The sequence below is a fragment of the Lissotriton vulgaris genome, chromosome 10, assembly GCF_964263255.1.
Source record: "Lissotriton vulgaris chromosome 10, aLisVul1.2, whole genome shotgun sequence".
NCBI lineage: Eukaryota > Metazoa > Chordata > Amphibia > Caudata > Salamandridae > Lissotriton > Lissotriton vulgaris.
Genome location: NC_141698.1, coordinates 198,742,982 through 198,764,612, shown reverse-complemented (window position 1 = coordinate 198,764,612; position 21,631 = coordinate 198,742,982). Strand labels below are relative to the sequence as shown.

At 43.9% G+C, this 21,631-nt stretch overlaps 1 protein-coding gene across 1 annotated transcript in view; it reads left to right on the top strand.

Moving 5' to 3' along the window:
- The window catches only part of OXSR1 (oxidative stress responsive kinase 1), a 783,663-nt gene that overhangs the window by 507,389 nt on the left and 254,643 nt on the right, over nucleotides 1–21,631 (top strand). Inside the window, exon 10 of the mRNA XM_086940877.1 lies at nucleotides 17,302–17,367. Within this exon, the coding sequence (XP_086797003.1) occupies nucleotides 17,302–17,367 (66 nt within the window). The remainder of the gene's footprint in view (nucleotides 1–17,301; nucleotides 17,368–21,631) is intronic.

Sequence of the window (21,631 nt, the reverse complement as noted above, 5' to 3'; positions counted from 1 at the left end):
GATACACATGCTTGAATTATTCCCGGTTCTTGAGCTCGGAGTATCATAAGGATCCTTCAATGGCAATTGCAAAAATTGGACTGAAAACATTAGAAGTTCATTAGTAACACCAACACCTTAGTAGAAAAGAGCCAAACTCCAGCCAGTGAGGTTGAGAATTTGTGGACCTCCATACATCCCAGAAGCTTCTATACTTCAGATTCTACTTCACATTATGAGGAAGGAAGTCCATCTCAATATTCTGCTCAAGGACCTTTCACTCACCCTATTTTACCATATAGTTACCTAGATTTGACCTCTTCAGGTATCATTTTCAACTATCCTTTGGAATTCTGCCTGGAAGATAGTTATACTACACTGCTGGATCACATTCAAACTGTATTTACTGCCATCACCTGCAGCATGAATCAAAAGACCAAGATTTGCAGCAAACATTCACCTGAAATCCTGATTAACAGGGATGCCATCTTCTCAAGTGGCTGCAGAAGAAGGCCAGTGAGCACTTACTGTCAGATGAGTCTGTTCCAGTAACACCAAAACAAGGTAAAAAACCACAGAAAAGACAATTTTAGATAGAATTACTCACAAATCATCTGGAAAAGGTGTTTCAGAAAAGCCCCCCCGACCCCCATAGACCTTGCAGAAATCCACCAAGAATCTCAATAGACCATAAAAATAGTCTTGTGAGGTGCATTCCAAAACGAAAGCGTGACAGACTGTTGACCACTGTCATGGCAGCTCCTCCCTCTTTGATGGTTGCAGCCATGTTTACTTCATCCATGGGTGAACTGACATCCGTGTTCTTCTCGGTGACTCCAGCCATAGTCCCCAATCTGCACCAGTTCTATCAATGAAAATAGTCGTTCTTCCTACAGCGACAACACCATCGGCTTTCCCAACAATTACATTATGTACACCTGCCACCTCGTATACCGTTGCTGACATCTTACCATCAATGGCGGCACAGATGACAACACCATTATTAACCGATGATGAGATGAGAAGACTGGTCCAAGCCAAGAAATCCTATCTTCCTGAAAACATGTCACATAGCAAAATAACTCAGCAGCTTCCTTCAAAGTTCGTATACACAAGGTGAATCTCCGGATGAAGAACCTTTAGAAACTGCTACTAGTCCGTCTCGGAGTCACGTGAAAATGTGGAGACTATGACAGAGATGGTGATGACCACTATCGACAGCTGGAGGAATCTGATCGCAGATATGAAGAGGAAAATGAATCTCTCTGGATTTATTAAATGTCTCATTAGGATAGACATTATGATAAGATCACAAGGACTCATCCTACCAGGATACCGCCAATGGCGGCGGTTCTAGTGGGCCTTAATAATGATCTGCATTGCATAGACCTAATTCTTGGCACCAGCTCAGACAGATTTAGCGCAACCAGGACCTGATCCTCCACCACAAATGCCTCCTCAACCAGAAACATTGCCTACACCAATTTTGGTTTAGCACATTGATACAGATGCCTCTGATGCAAAGGATTAGGACAGGAGGAGTGCTCTTCGAATGTGGCTGCACCATCTGATTTGTGGGATGACTAAATCGCTCGGGTAACAAGTGCATCTACTCCTCATGCTTACTTAACTTTGAATAATATTGCCCGTTTCCACTCACTAGTTGAAATGGTGTCAAAAATATTTGACTTTACTGAAACCTATTGTTTCCTCTACAATTTTGAAGAACCATCCAGGAAATTGGTGAAGACAATCCTGATAGTCTATCCCAGATGGAAAGAAGGTATAAAAAAACAGGTAAATACTGGCTTTAATTTCGGAGATAATCCCTAGATTGGACAAAAAATAGAGCTCTGGGCAACTCAGTAGCATGCCTCTGTCTAAGGCTTAATCAAAGTGTAAGAAGATACAGTTTGGGGGAAAAAGTACCAGCCTTGGCTGTGACATTGTTTAAAAGTGCAAATTCCCTAGCAATTTGTAATGGGTACAAGCACCAAATGTGGGTAGACATTGCTCCATACCATAGCTTGCTGCTAGAAGGACAGAGAGAAAAAGTATTCACCAATCAGCAAGAGAGTGAAAAAACCAAAGTGGTCATCGTAGATGAATCTCTGTGCGGCCAATACTGGTTTCCAAAAATGGCAAGTGCAGTGGTACTGACATCATCAGAGGTTGTTGTGCTCTACCTTATTTAGTCCTCAAGTGCAGCACAGAATTTTGGACATTGTGTTTGATGGCAACCTCCTCTTCAGAAGGCATCCGAAGAAAGCCCAAAAACCATCAAATGTGACGCTTTCTTTAGAGACACTGCAGTATCAACTGCAGCCTTTTTTGTGGAGCTAGAGGCAGAGGGTTCTTCTAGTACAAAGGTGGTCTCCAATCATACCTCCTACTACAAAATCAACCCGTACAGCTGTCCTGCTGTTGCTGAAGCCTTACTATCCGCTTTCCTCCAATAGGCCTTTCTTACTGAGGTTACACCACACAGACATCTAGAAAGAAGTGCTGCAGACAAAGTAAGCAGCAGGACTCATTGTATCGTAAGTGACTCCATGCTGGCCCCAGCTACTTTTACTCTTCTCACATCTCACTGGGCCCTCTGAGTAGCATGATTTCCAGCTTCAATGCTCAGTAGTAAGACATAACAGCAGACAGATGGGTTTTGAACTTGATGGAATACTGACACACACAGTCAGAGCACCTACTTTAACATATCCACTCACCTCAAACACCGCAAATTTCTGAGAATCAAGATAGCCGGGTGCCATTATCAACCTAAAAGGTTCTTTCTGTTGGTCTCCATGTGTCATGGATATTTACACAGTGCTTGGCACAATCAGTATCAACCTTTATTGCGTGATTACTTAAAACCATTGCAACAATAGAACAATGTATCAAAATATTTCATGTGATAGGACCAGTTTTAAATACACTTTATTAAAACAAAAGTTAGCGGAGTTGTTCAAATTTGGAGCCCTTATTTTTGTAGCAACTTGTAACATCCCATAAATCTCAGGTTTTACAAGTGATCTATTAAAAAAAGAAAGGATAATTTTAAATGTTAAGCGTTTTGCATTATGAAGTTGCAGGTAGTCCTGCTGTTTTTCAATTTGTTGCTCTTGTATGGCCAATTCAGGCTCAACATGGAATCCAAGTAGCTAAAACAAGAAGGTTCTGGTCTGTTGGGCCCTGGTACCAAGGCAGATGGGTCTTAAGTTACTTGTAAGATGGCACTGTCAGTTGTCTGCAAGCTGGAGTTTAGCATTTTTCTGCTTTATCTAAAAATTGGTCAAGGCGGCAGGCTAGTTGGAGATTCTAGTCTTTGAAATATGCCTTAACTGCCTGTCTGCATGATCTTATTCCAGCTTTTTCCAAAGCTTGTTTGTTTACTGGCAACCTAGAGGCCGATTTAGATCTTTCAGTCCTGGTTCGCTCATCGCCGGGATGAGCTGGCTCCCCCCTGACCATACGTAAAAACACCACCTGGCCTCTGCTCCTTGGTTCACACCTGCGCTAAATGATAGTCGACGGCTCTACAAGAAGGCCGAGAGGGCCTGCCGTTATAACTATGATGAGCTATTAAAGGAGGCCTACAGGGTGCGCACCAAAATCTACATTAAGATATTCTAATGGAAAAGAAGTCTTATTTCGCCAGACGAATTGAAGAGGCTTTTAACACCAGCAAAGAACTCTTTGCGATAGTGAAGGAATTCACTTCGCCTCCATCTATTACATCTAAGTACTCCCATTCTGAGACCTGGATTGGTCAACTTGCAGATTTCTTTGCCAGTAAAATCAAAAACATTCAGGTGTCCTTTCCACCGTCGGGACCGGCGGTGTGTCCCAACACCTCCTCTCTCTCATTGTCTTCTGCCCCTGAGGGGCCTTTGCTGTTGAACTTTCCTGCTCTTTCGCCTATGGCATCATTGGATCTTCTTTCCAAACTTCAGTCGGGCTCTCCTTTGGATCCTTGCCCTGCCAAGGTTCTTGCTAAATTAGCTCACGTTATCAATCCCCTAATAAACCCAGTATTAAACCAATCTCTTGACACGGGTGTGGTTCCTCAGGTTTGGAAGCAGGCTCTTCTCCTTCCTCTCCTAAAAAAACCTAGCCTTGATCCCAGCTTACATGCCAACTACAGACCTATGTCTATTCTCCCGGAATTTGCTAAGGTCGTAGAAAAGCATGTCCATTCCTCCCTCTCTACTTTCAGAGACGCATGACCTCCTACATCCCACTCAATCGGGATTCTGTTCCAATATGAGCACGGAAACAGAATTGTTGAAAGTGTCGGATGCCATAAAGGAGGTTTTGGATGCTGGAGGAAAGGCGATGCTGGTGATGTTAGACCTCTCGGCGGCTTTTGATACCGTCCCCCACAGCCGTCTTCTTTCTAGACTCTATGAGAGCTCAAAATGGACCGCCAGATCAACTCTGTCTCATCTTCCTGCTTCCACACCCTCCGCCTCCTTCGTAAGACCTTCAAATGGATCCCCCTAGAACACCGAAAGACAGTCACTCACGCCCTGGTCACCAGCAGACTCGACTACGGCAACGCACTCTACGCCGGAATAAACAAAAACCTCAACCGCAAGCTACAGAACATCCAGAACGCCACCGCAAGACTGGTCCTCAACCTGCCAAAACACTGCCACATCTCCCAGCACCTGCGCACACTCCACTGGCTCCCCGCCGAGGCGAGAATCACCTTTAAGATGCTCACCCAGGCACACAAGGCCCTCCACGGCACCGGACCAGCATACCTGAACAGCCAGCTCAAATTCCACGCACCCCAAAGGACCCTACGATCAGCCCAGCTCTCATACGCCGAGGTCCCCTGCACCAGAAAGACCAGATCGGGAGGCCGCTCCTTCTCCTTCCTCGCGGCCAAAGCATGGAACGCTCCACCTCAGACAGACAATCGCTGCCCATCTTCGCAAGAAACCTCAAAACCTGGCTCTTCGACGTACCCCCTCCGTGATGTAATGGAACCTGTAACGCCCCCCCCCCCCCACACACACACACACACACACACCCCTAGAGCCTTGAAACCCTTACGGGTGAGTAGTTGCGCTTTAACAAACTCTTGATTGAAACTCCGGATTGAGATAGGTCTGAGGGGGACGGCTTTCAGTTGGTTTGAGTCATTTCTATATGACCGCCAACAATCTATCTGGCCCCTCCCCCCGCACTCTGCTATAGTGCCGCCATTGGATGTGGGTGTCCTTCGGGGTCTATCCTGAGCCCCACGCTTTTTAATATCTATATGGCTCCTTTGGCGGCACTGGCGGAGACCTTTGGCACCCAGATTTTATCGTACTCCAATGACACTCAGCTTCTGTGAAAAGAACACTGCTTTTAATGGAGAGAGTATCAAGACCTGCTTGGACGCCGTTTTCGCCTGGTTCCAACAGAATCACCTCAAGTGTAACTGATAAATCTGAGGTGCTTTTCTTCGGCTGCCCTCCGGATCCAGGATGGAATTGCTGGTGGCCAGAGGCAATGTCCCCTCCCTCCGCGGCCACTTCGGTGGTCAAGAACCTCGGGGTAAAGATGGATAATTGTCTCTCCTTCAAACGTCAGTTCTTGGTCAGTGCTTCCCTCTGCTAAAAATGCTGAAGAAAGTTCTTCCTCTTCTATCCTTAGCACACAGGAAGATCATGGTCCAACCCTTGATAGTCTCGCGACTGGACTAGGCCAACGTGTTATATTTAGGTCTTCCTGAATATCTTCTTTCACGTCTTCAAACAGTGCAAAACTCGGCAGCACCAGCGATTTTCGGTCTGAACCGGAGATACCACACTGCAGCTCTCCTTAAATCCCTGAATTGGCTGCCGATTCGTAAGCGTATCATCTTTAAAACATTGACATTGGCATTTAAGGCCCTCCATGGGACTGGTGCCCGCTATATCAGGAAAAGACTGGGCCTCTATCTTCCTTCAAGGTCGTTACTGTCGTCCTCATTGGCCCTGGCCACTGTCCCGGGAATTAGGCGAGCGCGCACTGGGGGCCGCTCTTTTAAACGCTTGGCACCCCAGCTCTGGAACTCGTTACCTGTGTCTCTGCGGAAGAGCGACAACCTCCTTGCTTTTAGGAAGGAACTCTAGACATGGCTTTTTGGACAATAACCTCATTGTACTCTCTTGCCCTGTGCCTTATAGATCTGTTTAGCGCCGGGACACTCGACCTGTGTAGCTGTGCACTTTATAAATCACCTTATAACATAACATATGCATCTTCGTTCCTTATCCAATCTCCTACATATACATAGTAGGTGCATCATATCCTCTTTTGAATCTCTGCATAATCGTCAGTTAGTTTTTTTTAGCGTTTCCACAGGGGCAGATGAAACCACGATTGAAGAATACCCAGCCTTAGATGAAGGTATTTCTCTTTCGTTGACCGCGTGAAGCCGGAGCCTTAGTAGGATTGAGCGAGCCTCTAGTGTAACAATGTAGGACAAACCACCCATGTGCCCTTTTCTTTAGCGCCGCTTTACCTTCAACAAGTGAAATCATTTTTACTGTTTTGTTTACCAGCTCTCATAAGGTATTATGGGATCCAGGGCTCTCCCAGAGATTTTGTAGAGCCAAGGAGTCTATTAACCTCTTCAATGCTAATGACAAGGGTAACTCGTCATGCACTGCCCATTCATTTCAATGGAAATCTCATTAAATGCACCTGATTCTCTTAGCGTCCAAGTGGTTAAGTTTTGTAGGTACGTCATTGCAGAACTTTTTTTTTTCTTTTTATTCAAGCCAATTCCAGAGGAAGGTGTTCAAAGTAGTCTGATCAGCTCCCTTTATTTTGTGCCAGCATTTGACATAGGTGCCCTTCCGCGCTATTTGTCAGTTCTGAAGACCGAATTCTCAAGTCTTATTTGTGCTGGCAATGTATATTTAGGCAGATTGAATGATTTTCATTGCCCCCGCTAATGTGCTATCCAAAGTCCGTGCATCACCTCCACGTAGACATTCGTTCCCGTAGGTGATGGTGGATATAAATTTGGCTTGGATCACCTGTAGCAAAGGGGTGAGGCTGGGTACTGCGATTTTGAGTTGAATGTTTTTTAGGGCTACCGCAGTTACATTACCTCTCCTTCCTATTGCTTCTTTCTGTTGCTGGAACATGCCTTTACTGTCCACTATTATATCCAGATACTTATGTTCTTCAATGGTTTCCAATGGGGATCCTCCTACATCTGCCTGTGCTCCTCTTCAAGTTTATTCCCATCACCTTAGTTTCATCTAGATTTATGCTTAATTAATTTGTAGCCGAGTAGCTGTACGTTGTGTCAATCATATGTTGTAGGCCAATCGACATGCGGCTAATTAGAGAAACGTCCGCATAAAGTAAGTTTGAGAGGTGAAAACCTCCCAATTTAGGAGCATAGGAGTTGCAGTTATCTAACTCAGGAGTGCGATATGACATAAAGAGGTTAAATAAAGTCGGGGCCAGGACACAGCCTTGGGTAAGGCCCTTAGTCATATGAGCGTTTCTCGACCGGCAGTCGCCGGCTCCCAGCTTTATTTGAGCCCACGGGTCAGTATGGAGTAGTATCAGCTAAGACAATAAAGCCGAGGGAATTTTTCATTTCGATAGCTTGTCCCATAATTTATCCCTATTGATGTTATCAAAGGCAGATAAATAATCGATGAAGCAGACGAAGAGTGGGTGGTTGGCAGTATTGGCAGCATCTATTAGAAAAGATAAGGCGAGGATATTTGATGTTGTTCCGGTGTGTTTACAAAAGCCTGTATGGTTAATAGGGATTACTGCCTTTTTGGCAGCCCAGTCGGTAAGCTCGTCCAATAAAAGGGCAGCATAATATTTGGCATTGTTGTCTATTAAGGCAACAAGCCTGTAGTTTTTTGCTTTGTTGTGGCTGCCTTTCTTGTAGATTGGAGATATTCTGACCCCTTCCACAAGTTTGGTATAGTTTCCGCTTCTAAAATCTGTTTGTAAAGTGGCAATAGTGCTGCTGCCCAGTATTCCAGATCTTGCTTGTACAGGATGGGTGGGATGCCATTAGGGCCCAGTGCCCCCTCTGCTTTGCCTTTCGCTATACTTTTCACAATCTGTTTGTCCGTAAAGGCCATAGGTTCTGACTCCGTTAATGTAGCCCAGTCTATTATACAGCTACTGGATTCTTGTGGCTCGTTCATAGTCCCCTATGGTGCTGTGTTGACGTGATGCCAGAGATAGTTAGCCCATGCTTCTTCTGTCGGGTGTGAGTTTATACAGGGGTCGCTTGAATTCTGAAAAATATTCACTGTGCGCCAAAAGCTTGCACTGCTTGTTTTTGCATCATGCAATAGTTTGGCCCATAGCTTATTCTCCTTCTCCCTTTTCAGGTCCCAGATGAATTTTTTGGGTGGTTTTTAGATTTTTTAATTCCTCTTGGACGGCCTCATCGGGGTCCATTTGACGTAGCTGCTGCAGTGATCTATTTATATCTCTTTTGAGAAGTCTTATTTACTTGGTTGTCAAATTGTTACCTTGCACTCTGTAAGATTCAGGGATTGGCCTCCTTTGTAATTGTCCTTCAGTTGCTACACAGGCATCTTCTCTTTTTGTGTGGGCTGCCCCAAGGCTGTTGATGAAGGTTTCCCAGTGGCCTAAGATACCAATGTGCATCATTTTGCCTTCCTCCCAAAGGTTTTTTGCTTATGTCTTGAGGCTTTCCAGGTATTGCATTTTATTTTTTTGTGATTGACTGAAAATCACGCTCGGATTTCCTGCTGGCAGGATTGGCATTGCACCGTGTATATTTAGCATGATCTCTTTAGATAAGTAATCGCTAGCATCCTTTGTTCCTATTCGGAAATCAGTGATTTTGCTGACCAGTGGCAATGATGAAAATGTATAGTCTATTATTGTGCTAGCTGAGGAGTTATGAATAGTTGCTGCCGGCAGACGGTCCTTTGGAAAGCGTCTGTTTAGTGCCACCAGGTTCCGATGTTCTAGGTCCTTTAAAAATTCATTTTCTTGCCTAGATTGCGTACCCCATTTGGTCCCCTCTTGGTGTGGGATACCCCATGCCGAGAACTGCTCTTCCAATGAGGGGTCCCTAGTCCGGGGCCCCAAGAGGTGCACATTAAAATCCCCTGTTATGCTGATGTTCTGGTTGCCTCCTCTGACATTATCCTTGTTTGTTCCGAGACTAAGAGTTTCATCCCTGCTTTTTTCTTCCAAGGATGGATGTATATATTTAGTAATATTGATTTATGATTGGGTGTGTTTCCTCCTAGGTCCAGTTTTATAGCACTTATACTGTTGTTTGACTGTTTAAAGTCCAATTCCTTTATTGCGTTTATGCTCCTCATTGAAGTGTACATTGTATGCCCACCTTTTAAATGCCCAAATTTGATACTTCTGGCTGCCGGCAGATGATATGCTTTAAAGCCTTGTGATTGATGCGGTTGGTCTAACCAGGTTTCTTGGAGTGCAAGAAGATCACATTTTTTAAAATACAAAAATAGTTGTGTATCATTTATTTTGTTTCCTAGGCCGTTTATATTCCTACACTAGTGTTTCTTTGTGTTGAAAGATTTAAAATCTGTCTGTATTTAGACCAGCGACTGATCAAGGAAGATCGCTTTTGAGAAGCAGACACACCCACAAAAGAATGTAGAAATGATTTGGTAGTCTGGGTCTAGCCATCAGCATAGCCAACTTTAGCTTCAGGCCCACAATCAGTCCTGTTTTTTGTCGCCCTCCTTAACACCAAGCATGGCAAAGTCGATCTGCTGGTGGAAGACTTGTGCGTCTTCAGTCACCTGCAAAAAAAGTTTAAAACCAATGTCTGTCTGTTCAAGTCATTGTTGGGATAGATATCATCATGTTTTCCAATGGTAACTTTTTTCAGGCTGTGTATGTGGCCTCTGTATGAGTAATTCCACGGCCTGTTGCTCTAATTGACCGGATGTTTCGAAAATACAATCCAAGTCTCAACCACGTTCAAAGCTGCCTTGACCTAGATCTCATAAAGGGGTTACACTTTCACCTGCAAGTAACCCAGTTTATCATGACATTAGACGTATCATGGAAGTAATGGGCTGCCCACTTTCAGGAACTGGAAGCAAGGGGTTGATGAACAATCCAGGAGAAGAATCTTCCCACAGACATCCTGGAACTCAGAGCTGTCCAAAAGTAATTACAATTGTTTCCTCCCAGATTGAAAAAAATCACCATTCCTGCTTAGATGGCAAGTTAAGATAACACAACTATGGTGTTCTACTACAGCAAATAGGGCGGCACCAGATAACGTCCACTGTTGAAAAAAGCCTCCTTTATAATTGATTTACAAAAAGGGGGTGGTGATGAACAGAGTGTCTGAATTAAACAGACCACTCTTACCCAGTCCAAAGATCAGGGCTTGATCCATCACCGTTATTTATCTCACTGCCCCATCCCAGCTCAGAACCTGGCTTTATGCAAATCAGTCTGTCCCTGGCCCAGTGCATCATGGGAACAGGGCAGACTAAACTACCAAGCCAATTCTTCACCAGAAAGGAGACAAGCTACCGGGGACCGGTTTCTGGCATTTCAGCCTTCTTCGGCCCGGCTTGCTTGAATCCTGATGGAGCAGTGAGAAAGGGACTCATGTCTGAGTATACCCTGCCACACCTATAGTGGCCAAAAACGATTTACAAAAAGGGGGTGGTGATGAACAGAGTGTCTGAGTTAAACAGACCACTCTTACCCAGTCCAAAGATCAGGGCTTGATCCATCACAGTTATTTATCTCACTGCCCCATCCCAGCTCAGAACCTGGCTATATGCAAATCAGTCTGTCCCTGGCCCAGTGCATCATGGGAACAGGGCAGACTAAACTACCAAGCCAATTCTTCACCAGAAAGGAGACAAGCTACCGGGGACCGGTTTCTGGCATTTCAGCCTTCTTCGGCCCGGCTTGCTTGAATCCTGATGGAGCAGTGAGAAAGGGACTCATGTCTGAGTATACCCTGCCACACCTATAGTGGCCAAAAACGATTTACAAAAAGGGGGTGGTGATGAACAGAGTGTCTGAGTTAAACAGACCACTCTTACCCAGTCCAAAGATCAGGGCTTGATCCATCACCGTTATTTATCTCACTGCCCCATCCCAGCTCAGAACCTGGCTGGTTTCTGCTTAATTCAGAGACTCTATCCCTCACTACCCCTTGTTGTAAATATCCTTTATAATTGGGCAAAAGATAAAGGAAATCTCATCAAAAGCAGAATCCCTTCTCCGCGGTCATGAACACTTGGGCAGATGGTCTCAGCAAGACAAAGCATATACCGCTAATGGGAATTAAATCAGAAGGGGACGACTACAGTCTTTCGCAAATGGGGATCATCCAGCACTAAACTTGTTTGTGACATCATGGAGCAAGAAATTCCTATACCTCGTGAGCAGGCAGTTGCATTAGGGGAATGTGGGTTGATGCATTTTCGATCTCATAGGACAAGACATTTGCATATGCCTTTCCTCCACTTCTCTTCTTCATTACAATGGTTCTCAGCAAAGCAGAGAGAACCATTCGGACTAGCTGTAAATGCCTCAGTTTGGGTTCATCAGTTTTGGTACACATACCTTCTTTAACTCTCAAGAGTTCCACCAATCACTCTAAAAAAAAAACAATCTCCTTTCGAGGGGCTATGGACAGACTATACATCACGACCCGGCATATTTGAACTTACGGGTATAACTACTGAACACCTGGAGTTTGCACAATTTGACATTCAGCAGGATTGTTGAGATGTTCTAGCCCAGGTCAGGGCTGCTTCCACTGTTAAAGCTGATCAAGCCAGATAGGATCATTCAGGTCTCTGAAACCCAGTCTGCGTCCAATTTCAGTACAACTGCATCAAATCCTGATTTATCTCCTGCATCAAACTCTAGCAGTGCTTAAATATACTTCCATTAAGGTACATTTGGCAGTTTTGCCCAGGTTTAGGAGATTACTCGGCACTTACACTTGTATTGCTTTAGAAATCTGACTTCTGGAAGGCCTGGTGGGGGGGGGGGGGGGGGTTCAGGCGGGTTTCTGGCGGGTTTCAGGCGGGTTTGAGTTTAGTTTAGTGCTTACGGTAAAAGAGAGGGATACTCACAGTTAAAAAACAAAATAACGCATTGGCTTTCTCTATATAGACCCAAACCCATTGCGATTAACGGTGAGATAGTTCATGTCCGGCGCCTATCCTGGTTGGGGGGCAGAGCAAAGGACATTGGTGGTGATGTCGTGGTAATAAACTTTAGAGACAGGAGAGCCGTACAACATATCTTGAATTGGCCCTACGGAAATGAAAAGAACTGCATTGTACCACGCCCCCTGACATATTTTTATCCAAGAGCCACTGTCTTCCCTCCACAACACTATAATAGTAATACCTTCTCTTCTTCTCAGTTCCCTAACATTGAGTCGGCTCTAAACCCCGTATATATGCACCCACTGGCTCCACCACCAGCCATACCTGGGTGGAACACCATACCTCTTAATCACAAAACTGGTTTCAATGGGAACATGTCAAGCCTGTTACCATTTACGCCCTTAGAGCTCTCCAACAGGTTCGCGGTCTTTAGCAGCCTAGAGGACTGCGATTGATGGTTAAGGAACGCAGAAGCTACGGGGGGCGGGGTAAGTGCTTCATGTAACTCAAGGTCATCTGAGAAGCTAGGGGGTCGGTGTCATGATATAAATTCACATATTGTCCAAACCACCGCTGTTAAAAACAGTAGCCCCCCTAAAACACCACCCACAGTGTTAACAGGGGAAAATTTGGTGCCCCCCACACCTCCTTCAGATATAAGGGTAGTTACTAGTGATATATCTGGGCTCCGGGAGCCGGATGCAGTGTGTACTGTGGGCCCGGTGGTGGCAGCCGTATTGTCGCCTACTTTAACATCTTCACAACCAATTAGAGAGTCTGTTGTTTGTCCTGCACCCAATGACAGTGTAAAATTAATTTCCTGGAATATTGCAGGTTTGGCAAATAAGTTACGAGATTTAGTATGGCTATCATTTATTAGAAAATTTAGCATTGTGTGTCTCCAAGAGACCTGGTCAGAGGAAAATAATGTTCATATGGAGGGTTTCTTAAGCTTCATTACTCCAGCAGTTGCCTCGACCAGGGGTAGAGCCAAGGGTGGCTTGGCCATCTTCATTAGCCAAGATCTGCAATGTAATATAACCAACTACCATAGCGTAAATCTGAATTTACAGAAGATTGATCTAAAAAATGGGAAGACTGTGATGACACTGGTTAATTTTTACAATGCTAACAGTAACAATGAAACTTGCTATATTGCCTCTCTAAATGACATTCTGAGCAAAAATGTTTATAATGTATCACGGCATTTGTTGATAGCAGGTGATTTTAATGTTCAACCATGCGGTAACCCAGCTAGTACGCCAATGGGGTCTTTAGGGTGTCATAATGAGGAAGGTTTTCACTTCTCCCATAGTAGGGGTGGTGAGAACCTAAATGACCTAATGAACGAGCACAATTTGATTGTAGCAATGTCGTTGGTCCCCGACATAAAAATCTTTGACACCCCAACCTTTAAAGCGCATGGGCAGGGTTCCTTTATTGATCACATATTATTATCTCCAGATGCTGCTCAATGGGTCTTGCATTTTTCTATTCTCACTAGTATATACAGTGATCATAATCCCCTTGTTATAGACATGAGTGGTCCATTTATTGCTAAACGTCAGTCGCGTCTCGACCATGGTATGTTAAGGTGCGTAAATGGCAGGCGTCGCATTAAATGGTCAATGGTAAATCAAGACACCTTGTATTCTAACATAACCAGCGCATGTGAAGAGGAGCTGTCCGTTTGTCTTTCATCTGATTCAATCCCTTCGAACACTTTGTTTAGGTTCGAGGGGCTGGTCGCTAAAATTGGTTCCATGCTCACAGTGCCAACAAAGGGTCATAGTGAGAATAACTCTAAATGGTTTGACCATAATTGCTCAAAGGCAAGCAGGGATTTGAAACTTGCATTAAAAACTAAACCAAGAGATCGTGAATTGATAAAAAATCTTCGCATGGCCTACAGGAAAATAATAGCCATTAGAAAAAAGGAAATTAAGGCAAATGTCATTGAATCCCTTTTAGACCCATCTGTGTTCGGAAATAGCAGTAAGTTTTGGCAAATAATTAATAAACCTATGTTCGAAAACCCAAATGACACAGCTATTGGAACAAACATCCCTGAGGGGGAGTGGGTGTCCCATTTCAGTACAATTTTTAAGAGCAATGAGCAACGGGAAGTCTCTGATCTTTTAATTCCAACTGCGACCCCACTGTGTTTCACAGTACAAGAGACCGTTAGGGGAATACAGGGTCTAACTACCAACAAGGCCCCGGGTCCGGATGGTTTACCACCGGACCTGTTTAAGTCCAGTATCCCGTTTTGGGCCCCGGTTCTCACGGCTGTAATAAATGCAGCGGTGACAACTGGTTGCCCAAGAACTTGGGGTCTCTCGACTATAGTCCCCATTTTTAAGAAGGGTGACCGCAGTAGCCCGTTATGTTACAGGCCAATTTCTTTACTGAATTCAGTAGTTAAAGTGGTGGGGGGAGTAATTCTTAATAGGTTATCTACCTGGGCTAAAGAAAACAAAATCCTTTCACCCATACAATACGGGTTTAGACCGGATCACTCGACCATCACGCAGTGTCTGAACCTATACCTTATCCTAAGCATGTATACACTGGCGAGACAAGGCACTGTCTATATGGCCTTCATGGACCTGTCGTCCGCGTTCGACTGCGTAGACAGAAGCATATTATGGGCCACCTTGCTGAGAATGGGTGTAGAGAGGAACCTTGTCAATTTCCTCGCTGATCTGCATACAGACACTAGGGCAAACGTCCGTTACTCTCAAGACCTTAAGGTAACGGATGAATTCAAAATAAATCGGGGTGTCCGACAAGGTTGTATCTTGGCCCCTTTTTTATTTAATTTGTATATTAATGAACTGGAGGAATCTCTTTTGCTTGTAGAAGCAGATTACCCCTTAGTCGAGCGCAAAGGGGTACCTGTCCTACTTTACGCTGACGATGCTGTTCTTATTTCTAGAACAGCAATCGGCCTCCAGAAACTTTTAAACTCCTTCCACAAATTTATGGAGTCACGTGGTTTAAGTATAAATAACTCCAAGTCCTTCGTTATGAAGGCAGGTAAGGGCACTCTGAAACCTGGTCATTTCAGTTTAAACGGGGAAAAAATTCCATCAACCAACTCCTTTTCTTACCTCGGGGTCCTGATAGACCACAAGTTATCATGGGGGCCAGCAGTCTCCAAAAAGAAGGGAGAAATTACAAGGGTCAATGCGGCCATCCTCGGCTTTGCAAAAAAAATCGGCAATTGCCCGTTGGCCGCATTGCTTAAATTGTACCAGGCAAAAAGCGTTGCTGTTGCCTGTTATGGGAGCGAGCTCTGGGGCTATCGCAAGGCTAAAGACCTAGAGGTCGCAGAAAATAACTTCCTAAAAAAGATCTTAAGACTGCCTAGGGGTACTGGGAATTACTCAGTTCACGAGGAGCTGGGGGTCCCCTTTCTAGGTGACAGAATAGCAGTAAGCCCAGTCACATGCTGGCTGAAATGTTGGTTAAACAATGAAATTCCATTAACACATGCCCTACTGAAAGAAGCTTTACAGTTAGACAGGAGATTTAAGGTACCGTGGGTAAAGTACATAAAGGACAGCCTAACGGCAATAGGCCGACATGATTTGTTTTATGCCCCAAATACAATTAGAAAATCTGATGTGAACCTGGTCAAGAATGCCATACTTTTGTTAAGATGTACCGACAGAGAAGAGGCTGAGACACAGAAGGTCAGTGTTAGGAAACATCTATTGCTAAAAACATGCTTGCAAATAGAACCTTATCTGACCTGGCCTATGTCCAGCTATGAACGGTTTCTTCTAACAAGGTTCCGTTTTGACCTCTATCACCTTCTACTGGCATTCCCAAGTGGTGCTCAGCGGGGCGAAGTGTTGCCAGCTTGTGGCTGCGACGGAAAGTCTCCTCAAGATCTGGCACACTTCCTTTTTATCTGCCCTTATTACTCCACCCCACGGAAATTATACCTTAAACCGTGTCTTAAAAAAATGAGCTTCACACAAATTAAACCCGCACTTTATTACTTACAACTACTGAATATTGACTGTACCCTGTTTATTTGTAATTTTTTTAAAAAAAGCCATCTGCTTTAGGAAAAGCATGGACGGCTAACCATGCTGTAAAAATGTGCTGGTGATTTTTAAGTCTACAGTTATTTATATTTTTAACCATATACTTCCCATGCTTTATTGTCTGATATATTGTACTGCCTATTGTGTCATTAATTGCCTTTGAAAATGAATTGTAACCGTTTTTAATTGTGTGTTTTTAAAATGAACTTTTATGATTGTAAAACCTACAATCGAATAAAGATTATGAATTGAATTGAATAGTGCTTACTCAGGAAATTGAGTTCAGTTTTTTTTAATGAGGTGGTTGTGCTACTGAAGTGACTGCTTCTACTATGCCGAATGCAATCTCTTTGATACTGCTATTGAAAGGTCACTGGGACTCCAGCTTCACTACTGGGTATGACGGAGTCTTGTGAATCCATGAAAGATTGCTTTGCTAGACAGCTGTAGTTACAGGTAAATAACTTTTTCTTTTAAATCGCCTTCATGTCCGTATAGGAGGTGAGAAATATTGTGTCTTTTTAAAGTGTGGCAGCCATTATATGTGACTATCAAAACTGTCTTAACTCACCTTGCAACAACAGCCCAAAACTTCACTGACGCGATTAGCTGTTTTTATGCTGTTGGTTTATAAGCGTAGTCTTAAGAAGTAGTCTTTCATCCTTTCCCCATCAAGTGCTTCAAATGTAGATTGAGATTCGCAGATGTATTCTATAGTGCATGAATAATATGTAGCTTTTGAAAGATATTCAGAATGAGTCTTTTCACAACAGTATCTAAACTGTTTTTGAAAATCTGTATATTGTAGGTACCCGAAGGGTGGTATATGTTAAACTTTTCTATCCCTCTTTGTTGTACACATATCGGCTCCTCAATTAAGTTCATATCACATCTGTGGAACATATTTTTCTAACCGCTCTCATCCCCTCCCAAAACCGGTTCCGGTGTTCTAAATATTAAATAAAGGGTTTTATTATGTCTGCAATAGGCCTTGCATGAAATATCTTTTATTTCTTAAAGTATATTAAAACATTTTGATCCTTATTTTCTTTGAAAGTTGATCCATAACGTTGAATTTCTAATGAGACATTATTTATCTGTAAAACTGGAAATCTTGTTTTATGTTTTAGAACAAAGAGTTTTTACAAGAAAAATTAATGCAGCGAGCTCCTACTATCACGGAACGTGCCAAAAAGGTATTTTATCCTTTTATAAAATGTTAACTTATGCAAATAGAAATAAGCTATTGCCTCATAGAGTACATTTTTGTGAAGTACTTATGATTTAGTTTCTCCCAGTCTCTCCCATTTACTTTTAAGGAGGTAAGAGGCAATACTTGTAGGTGGACCCACGAACAAGTTACTACATTGTTTACATTGATCTCAGTTTGTAGGTCAAAATATCGACATGTACATACATCGACAAAAGATATTTTCTTGAATGGGTACCAACTCCAGAATATTGACTGCCACTTTGTCATAGTAAATATGTTTAGGGAACATTTAATGTAATGTTTTAATGCCAGCTATGCTCACCTTTACTACATTGTATGTCAATATTTTGGAGTCCTTATATGTGCAGGTTGGTTTTTATAACTCAACATTTTGTCACCACAGCAAGCTCTGTGGTACCAGAGTGTAATTCTGGGCATGGGGGCCGCAATGGTGATTATGGTGTGAGTGCTTGTCGTTCTACTAAAAAGTCATGGTGAAAGAAATATTTCAGTATAAGAACCACACATCTGTGATAGAAAGGGATACACCCTTCCACACTAATATAAGTTTCTATTTCGGATGCAATGTTGGTGCTTTATCCCTAGCGTTGAACTGCCATACAACCCCATTGAACACACATAGTTGAAACTTAAAAGAAGGGAAGCACTCTAAGGTAGTTAGAGTGTGTAATACTCCTGTTCACAGATTCCGTTGAGGAAACTGGGTCATAAAATAATATAGTTCATTTTTATTCTTCAGTCTTCATTGGAAAGATAGTGTCAAGCCAATGCATGTTCCCTCATGGAGCGTCATCCAGGCTTCAAAGAACATATATAACAATAACCTCCAAATTACCTAATCCGCACAAGTCTAATTACACTCAACATGAAATTCCCATCCATCATTGGTAAACTTAGAAATCACACAAGTTGTACTAACCTCCGCATCGTCAATAATCATCTCCTAAATTAATCTTAATTTCCTCAAATTGTGCTTAATAAGAGTCATACTGATACATTTTAGTTTCTCAAGAGGACCCAGGATACACTTACTTCCCATCTATATTAATCAGTGATAGAACAGTACTTACAACTGTTCAGAGCCTCAATTCATGTATTGTAGCCTCAAAATGCTTCTTTAAAAAAATGTGTTGATATAAAATGTCTAAAACAATTGAAACAAGCCTTTGAATTTACGTGAGTTTGAGCTATTGACATTGTAAATGACTGCCTTTTATTTTTTTATTTTTTTTAAAACCTATATAAAAGGCATTGTCATTTACAATGCTAATATCTTAAACTCTCGCAAATGCGAGACCTATTGCATTGCAAATGCTTGTATTACAGACGGGTCTTCGACTTCGCGGGACCCCCCCCCCCCCCAGTAAAGCCCTTGTGTTATCCGATTTTTGACATTCTTGAATGGCAGTCTGTATCAGCACCCACAAGGGATGGTTTTGCTGTATAGAAAAGCTAATTCTAAATGATTTCTAGCAGGGCTCCAATTGTACCTGCGAGTACCACATAGCACCAGCGAGTGCTATGGCTCTGCTGCCGACCCCACATTCATCCCCAAACCATTTCGAGACCTTACTGTCAAGCAAGTCTTCCAGCTCCTTGTACTCTGCCCCTGCACCATCCATCCTTGCTACCCCTGGAGGCGTGGGGACGGAGCTACTTCTACAGTGCCATGACGAGACCAAGCTGACAGCCAGTGGTACAAAATACAACATTTTAGCCAAATACAAACAAGCATTTGCAATGCTGAAAGTGTAGTGCCTGCCCGGGAGCAGGACGGCAATAGGGAGCAAGCTGCAACGCTGTCAGAAAAACCCGAAACAATAGAAGGGGTGTAGCCGCTAAAGTTAGTGTCCTGCTCATACAAAATTAAATAAATACATACAGTAAAAATAGCAAGTTGCAAGGAAAAAAAGGTGCGCAACAGCAATGAGGAGCAGGCTGCCATGCTGCCTAAGCGTGCAGTGCTTGTAAAACACATAAATAACACATTATAAGGAGCAAGTTGCAAGGAAAATAAAGGTGTGTGTCCGCTATAAAAGCAGCGCCATTGCAGGAAAACATGTCGTGCCTGCAGTAGCAGAAAATTATTGAAGAAAATAGTGCTCACAGACGGTAAATAACACATACCCTGTGACAACAAAAGTAAAAGGTCCTGTCCTCATGGGAGGTTACAAATGAAGACAAGGCGGCACTAAAGATGGACTAACAAACCTATTAACAAATTAGAAGCCAGCATTTACAAAGGACAGTGACACAAGACAATGAAAAATATGGGTGGAGAGTGGGCGGGGCTTCAAGTCCTTACTCTAATACAGCATGCCTCGCAGAGAAGCGCATGCGCTGCCTAGGCTCATCCTAAAAACTGTACATATAAATGTATGATAGAGACTCTAGCTGCAAATTCTTTACCTTAGAATTATCGCCAGGTGTCAGACTTGATCAGGAAATTTTTCATGCACAGTACCCTTGCATGCCGGTAGTTGGCATAGTTAGACTCCTCGTGGTGTTGCAGTGCCTATATAGACGCCACCCCAGTGCACTGATGTCCATTGTCTTCGCACCAGTTAGCACATATGTGAAGAGAATTACCGTCAGTGACTTTTTGACTGTCTTTTTTTCTACTTTTTGCAAAGTTTTTTTTGAGACTTGTCTCTTAGTATGGCATGGATGTCAACCGGTAAGGGAAGGCTGAATTGAAGCCCTGCTGCGCCTGTCACTGACAGATATCCGTGAAGGACCTGCACGTAGTCTGTCTGGTGCTTTGAGTGCGACCATGACAACAACACCTGTGACTATTGTTGCACCATGAACCCCAAGACCTTGAGGGAGCGATCCCCCAAGCTTCTTGACTGTCTATGTGAGACGCCATGACAGTCTAGCTCCAGGTTTAGAGAAAGGTACCCCCGGACCAGTCACTAAGCCATCGATTTTTGTTGCAGTCAGTCATCCCATTCCGGTAAGTCCCACTAGAAAAAGAAGAGGAAGAAGTCTTCGCCTTATCCACGTCCGTTCATGTCATTTGTCACGATGAGGGAGCATTGACACTCATGACCTGGATCCACAGTTGAGTCTGCACCTGGGCCCTCTGTGTGCTTTCCCAAGTATCCGGGAGTTGAAGCGACCGCTGCCCAACTTCTATAATTTTATGAGGCCATGCACCTCATATGTGGGAGGCTTGTCCACGCTGGAGCACCTTAGGGTCCTACTGGTCTTCCACAGGTTGGTTCACATTTGGTGTCAATCTTGTCTCTTGGATCCACAGATGGATCCAGATCTGCACAGGTCTAGCCACTTCAACATTCCTTTCACTGGCCCCTCTGTTGAAACTCCCAGCGCTGTGTCCCCCTTTTTATATCTGCCTCAGACACAGAACCGGATGGGTGCCGCCCAACGCTCACTCCGGAGCCAACTGGAGACATGCCCTCCAGGCCAGAGCCTACGCCCTATTCCTATGGGCTTGGTTGTGCAAAACATTGGGAGGGACCACTGGACCTTTATAAATATCAGTCCCTAGATCTAATTGAAGACACCTGGTTTGAGGATTTGGCGGATGCCAATGGAACGTACACCTTCCCAGATACTGGCTTGATCTCTCCTCCTACCGTATCTATGGAGCAGATAGCCTCATTTGCTTTGGTGGAGAGGAGAGCAGCAGAGGTTCGGAACCTCACGCTGCCCTCCGTGGCTGTCACGACTAACGTCTTGATGGAGTTGCTTCAGCCAGGAACCACCCTTTAAGAACTGCTTCTCCCATTTAATGAAGCCCTCATGGACCTCCTGCTTGGGGCCTGCTACAAGCCCTGTACAGGGGCTCCTGTGAACAGGACAAATGCCCGCTGCCATTACCCTGCTCCTGGGGATCCTAACTTCCTCACCCTACTCTGGAGATATCGATGATCCAAGCCCTCCACTTCCTGAGTAAATTCTGGTGCATTCCCTACTATCGCATTGGATAGAGAATTCTAAAGGCAGGACACCATGGGCAAGAATACGTTTTCTTGCGCTAGCCTGGCACTTCGGACAATGAACACCATGAGCCTTATGGGCTGTTACTCAATTCACTCTGGGAGTCTGTTGCACAGATGCTGCCTGCTGTCTCAGAAGAGTCCCAAACTATATTCCCCTAGCTATTGCTGACAGGAGAGATGCAGTGAGCTACTCACCAACGACTCACTAGGCAGAGTGGTTTCTCAGTTAGCAGACTTATGGCGCCATGCCTGGCTAAA